This window comes from Tenrec ecaudatus, chromosome 12, assembly GCF_050624435.1.
Source record: "Tenrec ecaudatus isolate mTenEca1 chromosome 12, mTenEca1.hap1, whole genome shotgun sequence".
Classification (NCBI taxonomy): Eukaryota; Metazoa; Chordata; class Mammalia; order Afrosoricida; family Tenrecidae; genus Tenrec; species Tenrec ecaudatus.
Window position 1 is genome coordinate 112,668,089 of NC_134541.1, and position 18,959 is coordinate 112,687,047.

General features: G+C 55.0%; 1 protein-coding gene across 3 annotated transcripts in view; it reads right to left on the reverse strand.

Annotated features, from left to right (window-relative positions):
* ABCC6 (ATP binding cassette subfamily C member 6) overlaps window positions 1–17,585 on the reverse strand; it is a 52,267-nt gene extending 34,682 nt beyond the window's left edge. For all 3 annotated transcript variants that reach the window (XM_075528295.1, XM_075528294.1, XM_075528293.1), the window contains exons 1-10: window positions 17,550–17,585; window positions 15,871–16,053; window positions 13,287–13,412; window positions 12,841–12,969; window positions 10,882–11,007; window positions 9,169–9,230; window positions 7,019–7,141; window positions 3,918–3,926; window positions 2,851–3,054; window positions 1,916–2,093 (exon numbers count right to left, since the gene is read on the reverse strand). In XM_075528295.1, coding sequence (XP_075384410.1) covers window positions 1,916–2,093; window positions 2,851–3,054; window positions 3,918–3,926; window positions 7,019–7,141; window positions 9,169–9,230; window positions 10,882–11,007; window positions 12,841–12,969; window positions 13,287–13,412; window positions 15,871–16,053; window positions 17,550–17,585 — 1,176 coding nt within the window. The remainder of the gene's footprint in view (window positions 1–1,915; window positions 2,094–2,850; window positions 3,055–3,917; window positions 3,927–7,018; window positions 7,142–9,168; window positions 9,231–10,881; window positions 11,008–12,840; window positions 12,970–13,286; window positions 13,413–15,870; window positions 16,054–17,549) is intronic.
* Window positions 17,586–18,959: the final 1,374 nt, after the last annotated feature.

The following is an 18,959-nucleotide window of genomic DNA, read 5'->3' on the forward strand; positions in this document are numbered from 1 at the left end:
CGAATAACAACGCGGAACATAAATTGAGTCAGCACACCAGTCAAGAGACTGAGACCAGCAGAATGAATATGAATGTGGGGCCCATCTCTGTACTCCTAACGAGAAATACACCCCAGACACCAAGACAGAAGCAGTCTAAAAATCACAGGGCGAACAAAATGCAGGAAGCCATTTTAAAACGGAGGCATGCTGATACTTATCTCTGATAAAATGGACTCGTGTTCGGCTAGGCTGGGTCAGCTAGACAAACCAGGACACTCATCTATGTACAAGAAAGACTTTTATGCTCAAAAGCAACTTTACATCCGGAGGCACGCCAGTCCAACTCAAGTCCATCGACCTGCGGCTAGCCGGGCCTCCTTCCGACCCACGGAGCGGCCGGGGCCAATGACAGAGAAGTGAAGCACAATCAGAGAGACCCTCTAACGCATCTTCATCCAGCACCCAGGGGCCCTAGTGGGGTGGCGGTTAAGTACTTGGCTGCTCACGGATAGGTCAGCAGTTTGGATCCCCCGGCAGTTCCATGGGCGAAAGAGGAGGCCGTCTGCCTCCGTTAATATTACAGGCTCGGGCACCCTATGGGGCAGTTCTGCTTGGTCCTACAAGCTTGTGGAGTCCAAGTCAACTCAATGGCAGTGGGTTTTGTAGATGATCCAGTGCAGGCCCCCCGGTGACACAGCAACTGGCTGTTAACTGGACCATCTGCGGTTGGCACCCGGCAGGAGGAAGGTGTGGCGTTCCTCTGCTATCACAGTGACAGCCTTGGAAGCCCAGTGGGGCAGTTCTGCTCTGTCCCACTGGACCGGGTGGGAACTGCTCGCTGCCGACGCACAGTGACCCTAGACAGCCAGGGAAGAACGATTCCCACAGGCTTCCAAGATGAACTCTTCACAGGAGTAGGAAACCTCACCATTCTTCCGAGGAGCCACGGCGACACTGATGGTTTTGGCCTTGTGGTTGGTAGCCCGACACGTAACCCCGACACGACCAGGGCTCAACCCAACGCCAGGGGGCATCGCAAGAACTCGGGCTTTCAAGGCAGTTGTGCGAGGTGCAGAGGTGGAGCAGGACCTCTGACCTCATCCGGGGAGGGAGGGGATCGGAAGGGCAGGGTCCCCCAGGAGGTCTTCCTCCAAGACTCCACAACACACACAGAGCGGAGAGATCACACCTAGGCCAAGCGCTGCTCCTGCCGGCTGCCTCCCTTCCCCCAGGAGACCATTCAGGAGGGAGAGAATGAGTCTCTCACAGAATGGTCCGGGCTCTACCCTGACTAAAGTGCATCGGACCCCTCCCCGAACCCCCTGCCAGCGAGTAGATGCCGACTCATGGCAAGCCTCCAGGACGGAGCAGAATGCCCAGGAGGGTGCCCGCGGCCGTCATCTTTACAAAGCAGACGGTCTCACCTTCCTCCCAGGGAACGGCTGGTGGCTTCGAACCACCCACCTCTGAGGTCGTGCCCCTGCTGCTTAACCCCCCGCACCACCCGGGTTCCTTTTCAGAGCCCGCAGCAGCCCATTTCTGAGGTGACTTCATGGGCTTTGCTTCCAAGGACCCGGGAGCCCCAGAGCCAGGGTCACCAGCAGGCCTTCTAGTCCAGACTCAGGTCATTGGGTTTGGGAGCCACACTGACACCTGGCTGCCAGCTGAAGGGAAGCGTGGTCTGGGCCGTGTGCTCCGATGAGTATGTGATGGGAGGAGGCCAGAGATGCCCCCAGGGGTCCGATCAAGCAAGGTCTTCCGCAAACAACTAAGAAGGTTGAATGGGAGGTGAGTGATGAGCTTGAAGTCCGAGTGTGTTCTCAGCCACTGAGGCGGTAACAGCCTTGCCCTTCCGAGCTGGCACTTCTGTCTGCAAACAGCGATGGGGGGTGAAGTGGGAGGGAAGGCCGAGCTCTGCCCTTTGGGGGCTCACCTTTCTGTTCACCAACCCGGTGATGGCCGCCCGCAGTCGCATCTGCAGGAGCTTCAGCCTGTACACGTGCTGCTGCTCAAACAGAGTCTGCAGGCAGGCGCAGAGGAACAGCAGCACCACCATGAGGTAGCCCTTCCAGACGGGTGCCTTGGGGTCCCCAATGAACTCCAGGAACAGGCTGGGGGGAGGGCAGGGGAGATGGCACAGCTGGTAAGAGGTTCCCTTACTGAAGCCTGGCCTTGTGTGGAGGGTCAGTGTGGGAGACCGTTGGCTAACATGACTTCAAGGACACCCCCCTCCCAACTTTCCCTGCACATCTCCTTTCAATGTGACTTTGCAGCTCCTCAAACTAAGAGTTGGGGCTTCTCTTTCTCACCCCTCCAATCTGGGCTGCTTGGGTGGGCCAGCTGAGGCCAACAGAATCTAGTAGAAGTGACAATGTGCCAGGTGCAAGCCTAGGCCCAAGAGAGCGACAGCGTTGGCTCCATCGCTTAATGCTCTGCCAAGCCAACATTGTAGCAGGCCTAAGCTGAGCCATGTGCGAAGGGGGCCTCAGAAAAAGCCAGGCTCCAGCCAACCCAACTGCCCACTGACCTAAGGGTGGGCGCAGCCAGGGCCAGAAGAACAGCGCAGCAGAGCCCAGTCCAGATATTGTCCCAGGTCATCATAGGCGAACGACATAAACATGTGTTGTCTGAAGCCTCGGAGTTTGGGGGTTGTTTGTTACCCAGGGTAAGCGGACCCATGCAATCAGGCTGGAGGCAACCCATTTCATTTCCCCCTCCCTCTGGACGCTTCACACCCTCCCGCTGGTGTCCTGTGCTTAGAGTCTCTGAAGACAGAGAGCGGGTGCAGGGCAGAAGCAGAGCTGAAGCCCCACTGGTCTCTTTGAAGGGGCCGCTGACCTTAGCAGGACCCCCGAGGTGTGAACCCACCTGAGGAGCTTGGGTACGGTGAACCTGAAGATGTCACTGATGAGCAGGCTGAGGGTGCCCAGGAGGAAGGCAGAGCCGTACACATGCCACATGGCAGCCAGCAGGGGGCCCCTCTTGCTCCCTTCTTCCTTGAGGAAGGCCTCAGCCTCCGGGGCCTCTGCCCTGCTGCCTCTTTTCCAGCTAAATACCGCCGCCTGGGAGTGCCTTAAAAAAGGAAGAGACCCGTCTATGTACCCCTGCTGGTGACGACTGCCTGACAGCAGTAGGACCAGACAGTCAGCTGTCCCTTTCCCCATCAAGGGAATGCCTTGCTCCCCACCCCATTCTTCTTATCAGAGCAAACCCACTGTCATCTCGTTTTTTAACTGGTGACAATCCACATAGTGGCACACCCAACCACACAGCCACGTAAACCCACACACCGGCACACCCAACCACACGGCCACGGCCACACGGGTTACTGCTTTCTGAAGGGGGCACCACCTTTGTTTCGTTATCCCAAGATGTTCTCTTACCGCTCACAGAAACGCAAATGCTCCCCCAGCAAAGCAGTCTCCTTTCAGACACCTTGCGCCTTTGGTACACACACACACACACACACACACACACACTCATTGTCACAGGGTCAATTTTGACCCATTGCAATCCCATAGGACAGAGTAGAGCTGCCCCGTAAGGTTTCTGAGACTGTCAACCTTTCTGGGGGCACACAGCTTCGTTGTGAGTGGCTGGTGGGTTCCAGCCTCGGAGCTGCCAGTTAGCAGCCCTTTTGGTCCGCAGCAGAGTGCTTTAACCTCTGCGCCTCCCCAGCCTGGAACCAGGAACGATCTTCAGTTTCTGTATAGTTGCGCGTATTCATGGGCAAGGACCAGCCGCTGTGTGCTGAGGTGACTGCAGGTCAGAAGGGTGAGCCGGAAGACACAAGGCTCAGAGCAGCAGCTCTGGGAGTGGTCTCCACACTGCCCCCCAGGGGGTTGTAGGTACCTCTGACTCTTCATGCTGCCTGTCTGGGCAAATATGTGCAGACTCCTAACCCCGGAAACTGTGGATGGACTTGGGAATGGGACTTCTTTGCTCTTTGTTCTGAGAAACATGTCGCTGCATTGTGGGTCCTAAATCTAATCACTTCCACGTCATAAGCAGCTGAGAAGAGAGCACAGAGTTGGGGCATGGTGGCGAGGGGATGGTGAGTACCACGGTGTCCCGTGGGTTGGGGTGGTGCTGTCACCCCTCTGGGTCCCTTCCAATTCTGACACCCAATGACGCTGGGCAGGTACTGCCGTTAGCCCTTTCCTGCAGAGTTTCAGCTCCCCTTGATCTCGCCACTAGACTCCACCAAACTGAAGAAGAGGCTGAGGGTCTGAGAGGTGGGGACAGCTGCCACACAGTGAGCGGCAGGGCAAGGACTGGAGCTCAGAGAAGCCCTCTCCATTGGTCTCTGGCCTCACAAATTCAAAGGACCAGAGAGTAAGAGCATTAGTATTACTGGGGGTGGGGGTAGAATACAAAAACAGGTGAGGATCTCCATCCAGATCCTGCCTCCTGCCTCCAGAGAGGACAGCCAGCGCTGCCAGATCTGTTTCAGGTCAGAAACCTCAGAGATTTTTTTGGTTTGTTTTTTCCAGGTGAAATCTCCCAACCCTGAAATGTTGACAATTTACTAAATCCCAATAATCAGAGTAAACCACAGGTGGACCAAACAGACTCATGAACCTGATTTGCCCAGCAGGTGGCTGGTCCGTGGGCACCCTTCCCTCGGTGGTTGAGAAATTTCTCAGAAAGAAAACCAAAGTCCTCCCTGTGTGTGGTCAGCCCGCCGGGGAAGTGACCGACGGGGTGTCCCTTGGCCTCATTTTGCCTTTCGCCCTCATTGCTTCCCACGACTCCATGTGGGAGCCTCAGCCACGTCCTGGAGAATGCTTCCGTCTGACCCAAGCCCAGCTCACGGCCGCCACTGCGCCGGCGCCAACTCTCAGGCTGCCCAGAGGGGCCCGCAGGGGGGGCGGGGGGCAGGGCGCCCGAGCTCCCGGCTGAGTTTGGGATCAATTCCACCTCTGGGAGTCTTTGGTGATGTCACTTCCCTCCTTTGAAAACAGCGCCCCCTTCCGTCAGGATCCGTCCTTCTTCCAGGCTCATGTGGCCCGCCAATCATGTGGCGCCTGCTCCTGCCTGCAGCCATCTGATTGGCTCCTGAGAGGCGTAGGATTCAAGCCAGACCAATCACAACCCTTCCCTGGGATTTTCTAGCTAGCTTCTCGAGAACGTCGGTCCACCTTCTCTCTTACTTTTTCCATCTAAGGTCTGGGATCCAGGTATCCAGAACACGCACACCAAAATCCTAGTGTGTGCAGATCCCAAGGATGCCAAGAACCTTGGGACTCTTCTTCCCACAGAGCGAAGGGATTGTTCAGTCCCCTGAAACACAGGTCCAGTGAGGTCAAGCGGTCGAGGGTCAGTCCCTACCCCCTGGCAGGGCAGCATTTAACCAGGGATTTACCCAGTCGACATTGAAGGCTCCTTTTCTCTAGACTGGTGGCTCACACAGTGGGTCCTCAGACGCAGCGGAGCCCATCGAGATGGTCAGTGTGCCAGAGGACAAGAATGAGAGATTTTGTCTGACCTCCTGGTTGGGTAAGTCGTGCCTGGGGGCTTAAAAGCTTACAAACAAAGACTCAAGATCCCAAAATTGGTCTCCATTTGCCTGGGACAGCAGAGGCAGAGGGAAACCCGGGCATTGGAGAAGAAAGTGGACTGCAGGTTTCCTTGTCCTTTGACTAGGAACTCTCTGGTCCATTACCACGGGACCAGAAGAAATGGTGGTGCTCCGCTATCATTACTGAATGTTTCGGTGAAGGACCCAATAGATGGATCCTGATCAAAAGGAGGTAAAGTGTGGAACAGGAGTTCAAGCTCACATGGAAACCAGAGTTCCTGGTTCCTTGGAGACTGGGGGGAACCCCCGAATTGAATGCCTATAAATAATCTTTAAACCTTGAGCCCAACCAATCCCACAAAGCCACCGTCAACCCACCATTTAGTCTAAAAGGTAAATGCGTGCTTGCCTCAAGTCTAGCACGGTTTTAAAGGATTAGCTACGTGAGTGCCAAGGGGCAACAGCTAAGCCAAAGTGCAGATGAGCATGTTGCGGGGTCTCTATGGTCTAAATGGGTGGTGATGCCACCCTATTGGTGTAGACAGTGTGGAGTCTCTAACCCATGTCACTAAACTGTTCAGGTAGAAATTGTGAGTGGACGTATGTTTGGTTGTGTATAGGACCACCCAGAATAATAAATAACACGTTAATTTTAAAAAGGAAATGAAATGATATCATCAGTAAACATGGTAGAAAGACAAAACAAAAGAATGAACAGAGTTTCCAGAGCCCTGGAAAGAGGGTGCAAACCTTGGAATAACTAGCCTACTGAGCTCTCCGCCCTCCAAGAATCTGTGGGATGAGAACTGTCTTTTTTTCACATCCCACAGACAATGAGCCAGAGCTCATGGAATTCCCACGGAACGGATGAGAAAACTGAGAATAGTTATCGGCTGCAGGTTACATACCACCCAATTCCCCACCCCCAATCTTAAATACCCCTCCGTCTCCTGCCCGAAGGAGCCCCAGTGGTGGAGTGGGTTATGTGGAAGAGATATGAGGCTTTTTGCTCCTGTAAAGATTACAAGTCTCAGAAACCCAAAGGGGCAGTTCTACTCTGTCAGAATTGACCCCATGACAGCGGGTCTTCAGTTGGGTCTCCTGCCCATCACCTGGGGCATGACTTCTTCCTGGCGCCTTAAGAAAACTCGCTGCCATGGCATGGATGCCCTCTAGGACAGGGTCAAACTGCCCCTGTGGGTTTCTGGGACATTAACTGTAACTCCAGACAGGAGCACAATGCCTCCATTTCCTCCTGTGGAGCAGCTGGGGGGTTTTGAACAGCTGACCTGTGGGCAGCAGCCCAGCTTGTAATCACCACCAGGAATCCTGTCCTTAAAGACTCTCCATTCATCACCTTCCTGTTGGAACGTGCAAAACACTCTGATGTGGAGCCTGCCCGGTGGGGGCGGGGGCTGCCGACTGGACAGGGGCATGCAGAGGAGGACTGGGGGTGAAGTGAGGACCGGAATGGGGCTCCAACATCGGGCTGAGCCCTGGCCGCCACGTGCTCACCTGGCCCGGCTCCTTGTCCACGCCCTTTCGAGCTGGGAAACAAGTTCTTCTGAGGAGTTTTCTTTCCCAAGTGCCCAGAGGTCTTTGGGTTCCAGCGGCTTCTTATAGCCTCTCCAGACCAGCCTGTAAAAGAGGGTCATCAGGGGGAGGAAGCCCCTCTTCCATCTGCCCCCCGCTCCCCAAGTTCTCTGTGTAGCCTTGTGGCCCTGGGCCAGCCTCTTCTCTCTGCACCTCTGCTGTCCCCTCAGTGAAATGAAAGCTGACACGTGAAGACACTTCGCAGCTTACAAGAGCCTGGGTGGTGTCGTGGTTATGGGTTGGGCTGCTAACTGCAAGGTCAGCAGTTCAAAACCATCAACTGCTCTAAGGGGAAAAGATGAGGCTTTCTAGTCCCATAAATAGTTCTAGTCTTGGAAATCTACCTGGGCCAGTCCACCCTGCCCTGTGGAGTTGCTAGGAGCCAGGAGTGGACTTGATGGGCAGGGAGTAGGTCTCAGTTTACAAGCAAGCCAGGCAGGGGTGGGTGGGGGTCAGGCCCACAGTTGCTCCCTGGAAGATCTCATTGGTTTGAACCCGCGAGCCTCTCAGCGGGAGAGAGACATGGCAGCCTGGGCAACCTGCTGGGTCGTCTCAGTCTACCCTAGCATTCAACAGGAGTCAAAATCAGCTCAACAGCAAGAGGTTTGGGTTTGCTCAGTTTACCAAGATCACTTTAGTTCATCCTCATGTGAACCTGGATTGATCTCCACTCATCACTGTGAGTGGCCGTTGGGAGCCACTGAGCCGGTACAACGTAAGGACACCCCACCCGGTCCCACACTGTGCTCGGCGCTGTCCTTATGTTTGATCCCCTCGTTGCAGCTCATCTCATAGATGAGGGGAAACAGGCTCAGAGTGAGTGGGGTCTTACAACCTCGGGAGCAGCCATGTAAGTCGCAACTGTTGGTCTTGCCCCGTCCCGATGAAAGAAGACAACTGAAGATGCAATGGACCAGTGGGAGACGTGACCATCGTGACCATCAGTCTCCACAACTCTGAGAACCAAAGAACTAGAGGGAGCCCAGCTCCCATGACCAACTGCTCTGAAAGGGGTCACATGAGAAGGTTCTGGGGAGATACTGGCAGAACCTCCCAAGACTCTGGCCTTCAGCTACTTTTCTGGCTTGGAGCTGAACTCATCCCCTTGGTGCCAATTCCAGGTCGATAATAACAGGCCTATAAGAATAATCAAGATTTAAGATCTAAAGGGCAGCCTTTATCCAAGGACCCAGTTTACAAGGTGTGGAACTTACATCATCTGATGTCAATTTGGGACTTGAGAGGATTAAGAGTGAAGGGATGGAGTCTAGTCTGTCAATCGGGTCATAGCCAGTGAGGCCTCTGTGTGGGCATGGCCTTCTCCTGAGGATTCTGGGAACTCCTGGATTTCCTCCTTGGAGGCAGGAGACACACTCTCTCTTGGCTGACTCCCTTGGAGACGCTCTACTGACAAGACACATGGCACTACGCTGATAGACTCCATGCCCTGGGAGCCGGAGAAGCCACGTGGAGACCCCTGCCACCGCTGAGATGCTTACAACGCCACTGGATTCCCAAGACTTCCTGTCATTGCATGCATTTCATGAGTCTGAAGAGGACTTTATAGATTGGTATCAGACATATGGGCCAATACTGGACTTATGAACTTGATCTGGACTGGGCTGGGATGTTTTCTCAATATTCAGTTACTCTTGTATGGAAACCTCTTTCTTATCTTCATATGCATGTTTATGAATTTGTCCCTCTAGTCTACCCGCCCTAACACAGAAGGGTTAGGAAAGAAGGGGGATGTGAACAGGAGAGATGAGGAAGAAGTGGGGTGTGAGGTGCATCATGGGGATCGCAACAAATGACCTGACGCAGATTTGTACCAATTGTTGCATGGAAAACGGATCTTCTCTGCAAACCTTCACCCGCTACCCAAAGTTCCCAGAGCAAAACAGCAAAGGGCAGACTCAGCAGTTAAGCAAGGCTGGTGGGCGACGCCTGGCCCACCTGTCAGTTTGGGGGTACCTCTGCATGAGGCTGGGGAGAGCTGTGGCGAGGAAGGAGGGCAGCAGGCCCAGGTAGATGTGGACACATTCTAGCCCCGGCCCCACCACTGCACTTACCCAGAGACCCACCAGAACATGACCCTGGAGGGGAAGGAGGCCCCAGCCTCTGGACATGGATTCTGGAAAAGAACAAGGACAGGGAAGCGGGGGAGGACTGGGTCTCCCATTCCAAGGTCACTGTCTGGCTGGGGGAATGAAAGGTAGGGAAAGAGGATGTATGAGCTCTAAGCTTATCATCCCAAAGGCATGTGGGGGTGCTCTGAGGGGCACACCGTGGGGTCAAGACTTCCTGGCAGGGAGAGCCAATAGGGATGGGGACACGGTGCTGACAGTGTCCCCGGGTCAGAACTAAGTACCGAGACCAACTATGTTAACACTGGGGTCGAGACACCATCCAAGGTAGGTCCCTAGGCACCAGAGCCAACACCATGGCCAAGGCCCCAGCGCGTGCCGCGCTGTGAGCTCTGTGGTGGTGGGGTCAGCTGTCCTCAGGGCCTGCCCTGCTGATCGTCTTCAATGGGTCACAAGGGCAGCCACTTCCCTGCCTCTGCCACCAGCCCGCTGCCTCTATTTTAGGGGACAAAGGAGGCCCCGCCTCTTAAATATAATTTAAGGAGAACGTTTATGAAGTTTCAAAAAGACAAGATGAAGACACATCATCTGGAGGAGGGAGACCCTTAGCACTAGGTTGTAATGGTGTCCAAGGGCTTATAGAGGGAGGGCAGAGGACACGGCCACACAGGCAGGATGGGTAGCAGTTCAACATGTGAGACTACAGACAGGGGAATGTGACCAGGATCGGGACACGGTGCCAGAGAGAGCGCTTGAGCTCGACATGATGCCAGGCAGAAGCGCTTCCAAGACCGGTCCAGGGCCTTCTGACCAAGGCTGGCAGGGCACGACTCATGACGGGAGGACCCTAATAGGGCAGTCTCCATCAAAGGTACAGCCAGGCAAGCCCTGGCTTGAGTGTGCTCCTCCCTGGTCTGGTGATGGGGGGCTGTGGAAACCCCCCCATGCACTCTGCATGGGGGCAAGCCTGTTTACGTTCCTGGTGGGTGGGTGGGTGGTCAGGAGGGGTTCAATGGAGGCTTGGTCTGCAAGTGGATCTCATCTGCAGCCCTTGTAAACGGGGTGTTTGGAATTTAAGCTTCACCGCACCCATTCTTAAAATTAGCTGACATCTGTCATCCTAAAACAGACGGCCAGTGAGGGCTCTGATTCGATGGCTTTTACGGTCAGGATCTCAGTGCAGGGGGAGCGTCCTCAGACTAGCTCAGGGTGACCTGTTGCTCCTCTCTGGACTGTGAATTCATTTGCAGGGCACTCACCTCGGGTGTGTCATTGTGGGGTCAAGGACAGCCTGCAGCAGCATGAGGCCAGGGACCCTATCTGCTTAGTCTTCACAGGACCCTCAGCACCTAGCTGAGGGGTGGAGCAGGGGCGGGGAAACGGGCTCCAGAGCCAAATCCAGCCCACTGCCTGGTTTTACAGCAAAGTTCTCTTGGCGAGCAGGCACGCTGTTTATTTACACATCGCCAAGGGCACCGGGGGCCTCGGCAGAGTGGAGCCTTTGTGATGGGGCTGTTGGGCCTGCCCGGTCCACTGTGTTCATCTTCCAGCCCTGTGTGGGGACTTGACCTAGAGCAGATATTCAATGCCCACTGTGTTAAACGGAGGGACTGGAGTAGAAATTCAAGTTCAAATCCCTTCGTTCACCCCTGGAACAGGAGCCAGGGGAGGTGCCGGGCTGGAGACCTGGAGACTTACAGTTTGTGGGGGGTCTTTAGAAAAGAAAGGGGGTTGATCCGCCAGGCAGGACAGAACAAACTGCACCAGGACTAGCATCAAACTCAGGTAGGTGGACAGGTGGTGGAAAGGGTCCTTCTGGAAGCCCTGTGGGAAAAAAGGCAGGGATTCTGCTGAGCCTTAGCCGGCAGAATCGGCCTGCTGAGGCTCATCCGGAGAGGAGGTGGGAGAGGGCGCCCATCAGGGGAAGAGAGGTCAAGGCAGAAGGGGGGGTCTGCTGTTGGATCATGGCCACGGCGGGGTCTCTGGCTCTACAAACCCGTCTGCCGGCATTCCTGGCTATCTGGACTGACCAACACACATGCTGTTTGTCCACATGGTGAGCTAAGGCCACGCCTGGGATTTGCCCAGAGACACTTGGCCTTTCACCAAGTTCCATCAAAGTAGCCCTTCTTCCATTCCAGCCCTGCCCTAGCCTCCCAATCTCCATCCCACCGTGGCCAGTGGTCCCTGGTTTATGGACAAGGATGTGCTGGTCGATGGAGCAATGACTCTGTTTTGGACCATGTCGCAGGGTCCTTCCATGCACTGATCCACCAAGTCCTAGCCCCCCGGCCCCACCCTGGGGTTATGCTCCTGTGCCCTAATGGGGAAACCGAGGCTTAGAGAACCAGTAGCACCGTGTTCAAAGACACACAGATGATCTGACCCAAATCATGAGCTGCTGCTGCCCTAGATGCCGGCCATCGCGGCCCCTTTGTCAGAATAAAGCGCCTCATTTTCTTTCTCCATACTAATGCAGGTGGGGACCTGACACCACTCCAAGGGCGGTAGGTGGCCCAGGCTTTGCCAACAAGTACATTCGAAATCCCTGGCAACTGTGATTGGCTTAGGAATGGACATAGGCTGTCACGCTAGCCAATAAGAGCTGGCACCACCAGGAGATCCTTCCACCAGGTGAGCTGCATCGGTAGAGCACACATCTGAAGCTACTCGTGGCCCTTTTTGCCACGTCATTGGACAGTGAAGCTGACCGAAAAGGAGAGCAGAGAGACAGACAGAGCTCGCCACATACGGCCTGGTACCATTTTGACACGGGGATCCAGCTATGCCCCAAGGCCCCCTGGAGATCCCACACGCAGGCGCAAACAAAGGCCCTTATTCGTTCCTTTGCTTGGGTTAATGTGAACTAGGGATTTGCCACTTGAAACAATGGTACGGGGATCTGTGCCTGGGAGATGTGTGAAGGGAGGCAGTGAGTGGGGTGTGCATTGGGAGTGGTTGTGATGAGAATGTGGAAAGCCGATGACTGGGTGTGCTTGTAGATGTGAAAAATCCACAAGACGACCGGTCCTTGTGATGGTTCACTGTGTGTGTCAACTTGGCTCGGCTCTGGTGCCCGGTGCTCGGCCAAACGCTGGTCTAGATTTGCTGCGAAGGTACTTCGAGAGGAGTCACATTGACACTCAGTTGACGTTAGGGAAAGTTGATGACCTTCCATGCCTTGTAGAGCAAACCCAAAGTTTCTGCAGGGAGGATTGCATCTCAAGACTGTAACCTAGACAACCTGTTAGTGATTTGAATTTTTCAGACCCCCAAGAGCACCTTGGCACCTAGGTCTGGTGAACCTATTTTCAAAAGGTCCGATGCCCCGAAAACCGTGCGTGGGGAGCTCCGTTCTCAATCAATCCATTGGTTGACCTTGGACTTGGCTTTGGACTTGATACACAGCAAGAACCTTGGTCAGTTCATGCAGTTATAGGCGAGGGAGTACCCTGGCGTGTCCCAGAGTAAAGGAGACTGTGTGTGTGTGTGTGTGTGTGTGTGTGTGTGTAGGGAGAGAGAGAGAGAGAGAGAGAGAGAGAGAGAGAGAGAGAGAGAGAGAGAGAACAAATTGAGAGAGAGAGAAGGAGAGGAGGTGGGACCCAAGGCCTGAACTCACCATCTTGGCTGCCCCAGGTGGCCTAGGCCCCCACTTACCCCTTGCAAGGCCTGCTGGGCCACACTCAGGGCCAACGAAAGGCAGCACAGCAGCCAGTACCCGAACAGCACCCCAGAAGCCTGGACTCCCTTCTTCCTCTCCACGTGCACAATGAACAGGGCAAAACTCTGGACGAGAGAGCCAGGGGTGAGCCGTTCCTCTCACCCTCCCCGCCCACCTCCACCAGGGCAGCACCCCTACCCCACCCCTGGGAAAGCCAGGCTCCAGAGCAGCGGTTCTCAACCTTCCTAATGCCACGCCCCTTTCATACAGTTCCTCGTATTGTGGTGACCCCCAATCATAACATTATTTTCGTTGCTATTTCATCACTGTCATGTTGCTACTGTTATGAATCGGGTGACCCCTGTGAAAGGGTCCTTCGACCCCCAAAGGGGTCTCGACCCACAGGTTGAGAACCGCTGCTCTAGACTGAAGCCAGTCTTACTGTGGTGGTGAGCCAGACGGTGGGGTGAATTAGGAATTCCGGGGACTGGGGTGTTCCCTGCTGGATTTTCCAAAGTGACACAGCCACGCTGGAGACCCCCAGGACTATCAGGATGGAGCCGAGCCCCTGGGGAGAGAGGCTCAGGTAAGATTGCTGGGTACAAAGGCAGGTGGTGGCAGCTTGTGGCGGGGCCCCAGTGTGGTGGCACCGTGGTAAGGAATGCTCCAGAAATGGTACCGTGGGCTCCAGAGCTTATTTCAGGTAGAGCCAGGGCCCTTGCCAACTCAAGGGCTCCCACGATGCAGGAGGAGCCTCAGCAGGCCTGGGCGAGGCGGCTGCAGGCACGAGAATCAGCCTGAGACGAAGTTACTCAGAGTGAAAATCACTCCTTTTTAGTGCAGGAGCAAGTCTCCGTGGGACTAGCAGCCTTTAAACACCTCTTGGAAATTCTGATCTTTCTTCTGAACAAAAGAGGGGGTGGGGGAGAAAGTCTGCTCTGAGTCGGGGAGAGAAGCCAGAGCAGGGGGAGAACTAGACCAAACCCACAGTCAGCGAGTCACCCCGGGCTCACAGCGACCACACCGACGGTTTGTGAGGCTGTAAATCTTTACGGGACCAGAGAGCCTCAACTTTCTCTCAAGAGACTGCTGGTGGATTTGAACCGACCGATGACTTTTCGGTTAGCAGTCCAATGCCTATCTCACAGCGCCACTAGGGTTCCTTAGGCACCGGGCAGAAATGGTCTTTTTCAGGTGTCAAGGAGCGCTGGTGGCACATTGGTTGAAGTACTCGGCTGCTAGCTGAAGATGTGGTCGCCCTGCTTCCTACATGGCTGGTGGCTTCGGACACCTTAGGGGACAATTCTACTCTGTCCTGTAGGGCCTGCTGTGAGTCGGAATGGCCTGGCCCTGGGTTAAATACTTGGCTACTAAACGGAAAGGCTGACAGTTCAAATCCTCCCAGAGGTGCCTCGAGAGAAAAGCCTGGTTCTAGCCTTGACAAGCCCCGGGGGGACAGTTCTAATCAGACACACAAGAGGTCGCCGAGGGCCCTGGTCAACGTCAATGACAACTGGCTTATTTGTTTTTCCAGCGAGTTTAAAGCAGGAATTGCCAACTGCCACCCACTGGCCCCATCTGTATGAACTGTGGACCAAGGACAGTGGTGAGTGTTAACAAACAGTGGGGGGGGGGGGGAGGCACTAGAGACAAAGCTAGAGATATCAAGGAATTCTGGTGGCGCAGTGAATCGTGCGCTAGACTGCTAACTGCAAGGTCAGCAGTTTGAAGCCACCAGCCTGCTCCGCAGGAGAAAGACGAGACTCTACTGCCCATAGAGAGTTACAGTTTCGGAAACCCACGGGGGCCAGTTCTACCCTGTCTTTTAGGGTCACTAAGAGCCACAGGAGGGCAGGGAGGTTGGCTTTGGTTAGATAATGGGTCAGGACGCGTGGAGATGGCATGACATTCCAGTTTCCGTGTCCCTAAGTGAAGTTTTATAGGCACAAAGCCTTGCAGGGGTGGGTTCCCGCTGTTGAGAACTGCCGGCTCACTAGGTCTCAAATATTGACTCCCTAGTCTTTTAAGGAAGGAGCCCCCGATGGCTCAGTGGTGCAGGGGTCCGCTGCTGAACTTTCCAGGTTGCACTTTAACCTCCCGGCCACTGGAGGGGAGGAAGATGCAGCAGTCTGCGTCTGTAAAGGCTACAGCCCGGGACACCTCTTGGGGGCAGATCTGCTCTGACCTGTGGGGTCTCTGAGTTAGTGGACTCAATCACAATGGGTGTTAGCCCTTTTTGAAAGCTTGCCAACTGCTCGGTAAGTGGTAGGGAATGAAGCAGGAAAAACTGGGGTGTAGGAACGCATGGACGCTCGAGCAATGGCAGATGTTTGGAGGAGAAGGGCCCCACGAAGAGCAGGCCCGGTTTAGGAGGCCGGGACTTTCTAAGATGTGAACACAGATGCATGTTGCAGTTGCCGAGTGCAGTCATGTTCATTCCGACTCATGTGACACGGCAGACCGGCTCCGGCGGCTTTCCTGGCTGTCATCCTCACGGGAGCTGGTGGCTGGCCGGTGTGTGTGTGTGGGGTGGGGGGAGGGTTTTCACCGGTGACTTTTGGGTTAGCAGCCAATGCTTCACCACTGTGGCACCAAAGTGCTCTTAAAGGATTCGTGGGACAATTGAAATCATAGCTTTGCAGCGTGCTGCTGGAGGGGAGGCATGAAACGAAACACCTAGTTGCTAAAAGGTGCCAAAGGTCGACCCCAGGGCAACCTGCACAGCACGTTGTACAACCGAGGCGTGTGCACAGGCTGCCTGTTGGGAGCTGAGAACCGCCCGGGACCACGGCGGCTTGTGTGCCTTGGGTACGGGCTGCATTTTCACAATCACCCAAGCTGCTTGGGGAGCTTGTTCTATCCCATTTTCTCTGTTGTCCCTGGGGAATTGCTCTCTGGTTGGGTAAGAGGGCCCCTTTGGGTCCCCACCCTGGCCTGCTCCTTGGCAGAAGGAACATCTACTTTGGGTTTCCAGCTGTCCCATCTTTCCCACGGCCTGGCTACAAGGTCCCAGAGGTGACAAGTACCAGTTTGGTCTTGAAGAGAGGAGACATCCGGAGGTAGCCCCTGTCATGGCGGTGGACGTAGACGAGGTAGATGGGGCCGAGGACCCAGAGGTACATGGGGGGTACCCAGACCGCCAGTGTCCTCAGGAAGCAGAGGTTCAGCAGGGGTGCAGTGGTGGGCTCGGGCTCCGTCTGGTTCCAGACCTGAGAGAATAGCAAGGGATCTTTACAAAGTAGGTAACATGCTCACCTGTCCAGGGGCCAGACACCTTTTGGACACTGCGTATTCACACGGCAGTGCGCACTGCAGTCGATGCTGTTTTGATCTGAATTGTGTCCACGAACAGTCTGGGGCCCAGAGAGGGCAAGTGACATGCTCAGTGACATTCAGCCGGAAAGTGGGTGTGCTGGGATTTGGCCCCAGGTAGCCAGGCTCTGATGAATGGATCCTTATGCCAACTCTAGGAGGGAAGAGCTACTGTGTCCATTTCACAGACAAGCAAACTGAGGCACAGAAATGAGAACCACCACTTTGAGGACCACACCAATAGGAAGCTGACTTCCCAGCAGGGCCCTCTGGCTCCCAAACCACAGGGCTTGAAGGCTTTGTGCCTCCCTGTCAGCCTGACCCTCTCGACCCTGGAGTGCAGTTGACCTTGAAGCGTTCTCCCTGCACTGTCCTACGCTGACCCCTGCACTCACTCCTCTGGGCTCTGCCACTTACAAGGTGTGTGACTTCCAACCACGTCGTGCCTCAGTTTCCTTCTTTGCAAAAAAGGGAGTTAATGAGAATCCCACTGCGTCAAGTTGATCCTATAAGACAGAGTAGAACTGCTTCCTGGGGTTTGCATGGCTGTCAGTCTTAATGGAAGCAGACGCCTCATCTTTCGCCAGCAGAGTAGCTGGGGGGTGGGGGTGGGTTTAGATACTTCACCCACTGTGCCCCATGGGCTCCTTAGAGAGAGAAGGTTTGTATTCAGTGGGTCAACCCAGAATACCACCTGGGCACCAAAAGGCCCTCAATGGATAGTCACTTGACTCTTAACCCGAGGTTGGGTCAAGTCTACCCAGAAGCACTTTGGAAGCAAGGCCTGCCGAACTGCCTCAGAAACTCACAGGAGGCAACTGGACAGCAATGGCTTTGGTTTGGGGCTTATTGCGATTTTTGTGCCCAGCTGGCCCCCCAAATCCTGTGCAACAGATTCTCTTACTCTCCTCCTAGCCCCCCTGCACTCACAAGAGCCCTTCGCTAAGACCCTGGGATGAGAGAGGAAGGGGTTCCCTGGGTATGAGAGGGTGGGGGCTGGAGGAGAAGCACTAGCTTTATGTAACTACGGAGTCACTACCCTTGGAAGAGGAGCCCGGATTGTGCAGTGGGTTATGGTGGGGCTGCTGACTGCAAGGTCGGCAGTTTGAAACTCACAGCCTCTCAGATCTGCCTTTCTACTCCCTAGAGAGTTACAGTCTCAGAAACCCACAGGGGCCCAGTTCTGCCCTCTCCTATCCCATTGACTCAGTGGCAGTGAGTTTGGCTTGGTCTTTGAGTCCTCAGAAGCTCCTTAACCGGTGCTTGGCCAAAGGCCCTCCCTCTTCTGTGATAGGGTGCGTGCGGTGCAAAGCGGGTGCCCTTGCTTTCTGGGCTGGGGATCCTCATTCTGGGGGCTGGGGGGAAGAAGGGTGGGTGAGATGGGGCCACTCACCCCAGGCCCTGTGCAGGGCTCACTAGGAACGGCCATCGGGCCCTGTCCACCTTCCGTCCGTCTGTCAGTTGACAGGTCCGTCCCTATGTATGAAGATGGTAACTCTCCGTCCTCGGACAGCCTCGGGGCAGGATTCACTGCCCGGAAAGGGGCGGGGCCGGGCAGGTTCAGCTGGGATTATTCCAGTGAGGACCAGGCGACCCTGGGCAAGGTCCAGCCGGCAGCAGGGGTGGGGCGAGAGCGCATGAACTGGGCTGGAGTGGAGGCGGGGTGGGACGCCCTGGGAGCAAAGCAGACCTCTGGGCCTCCTTAAACCCAGCGGTACTCTCCATTTACGCCTCTCCCCGGCAGCAAGTATCAGCCCCCAAAGGTATCAGAGGAAGGAAGATGTTAATGTCAATCGGCTCCTTGGCAGAGAGCACTCGGCAGGAGGAGTCCTGGTTGCGATGGGTTCCTATGAATCGGAATGGTCCAGTTAATCAGCTGGGGTGAGCCAAGAACGGGACACTGATAGAAACCCCATTCCTGGTTCCAACTCTCTGACAGCACTTGGCTGCGCGGCGTAGAGCGAGGGGCCCTTTCCTCCATAAGCCTCACTTTTCCAATCATGAAGCAGCCTCCCCCCACTCCATGGTCCCGTTTTTGCGAACTCAGACCACACAGACTCTTGCTGTGTGTGTGTGTGTGTGTGTGTGTGTGTGTGAGAGAGAGAGAGAGAGAGAGAGAGAGAGAGAGAGAGAGAGAGAGAGAGAATGAATGCTTGTTTTCATTCTCCCTGGTTGCCTAGTGATTACACATTGGGCTGCTAACCACAAGGTCAGCAGTTCGAAGCCACCAGCCGCCCCGTGGGAGAAAGTTGGCTTTCTACTCCCGCCCCCAAAAAAGTCTCAGGAACTCAAAGGGGTCATTCTACCTTATCTTATAGGGTCGCTGCTATGAGTCAGCATTCGACTGGATGGCAGTGAGTTTTGAATGAATGTACATTTTGGTTTTATATTAAAAAAAATTAAAATAACCCCAAAGCCCATTGTCATCAGGTTGCTTCTAACTCATGGTTGATCCCCCATCAGACCCTGTTAAACGAATTGCCCATCGGATTTCCCAGACTCGTAGGCTGTTATCGAAGCAGGCTGCCGCATCTTCTTTCTTGGTATCAGCCGAGCGCTTACCCACTGCTTACGAGGGCTTCTTTCTCGCTGTGACCTTGAACCCAAAGGACTACTACACCTTTCAAGTTTGCGGCACCTGGCACCTGGCGGATGGGACTTTGCATGAGGTCCTCCGCGCCTGCAGGGGGCACAAGTGCTCTCGCCGTCTGCTGAGCAATGCGACGTGGCTCTCCTTCCGGGCGACGCGACTGTACGGTAGGAACGCGCATGCGCAGCCGGAGGGCGGGCTCTGAGCTGTCTG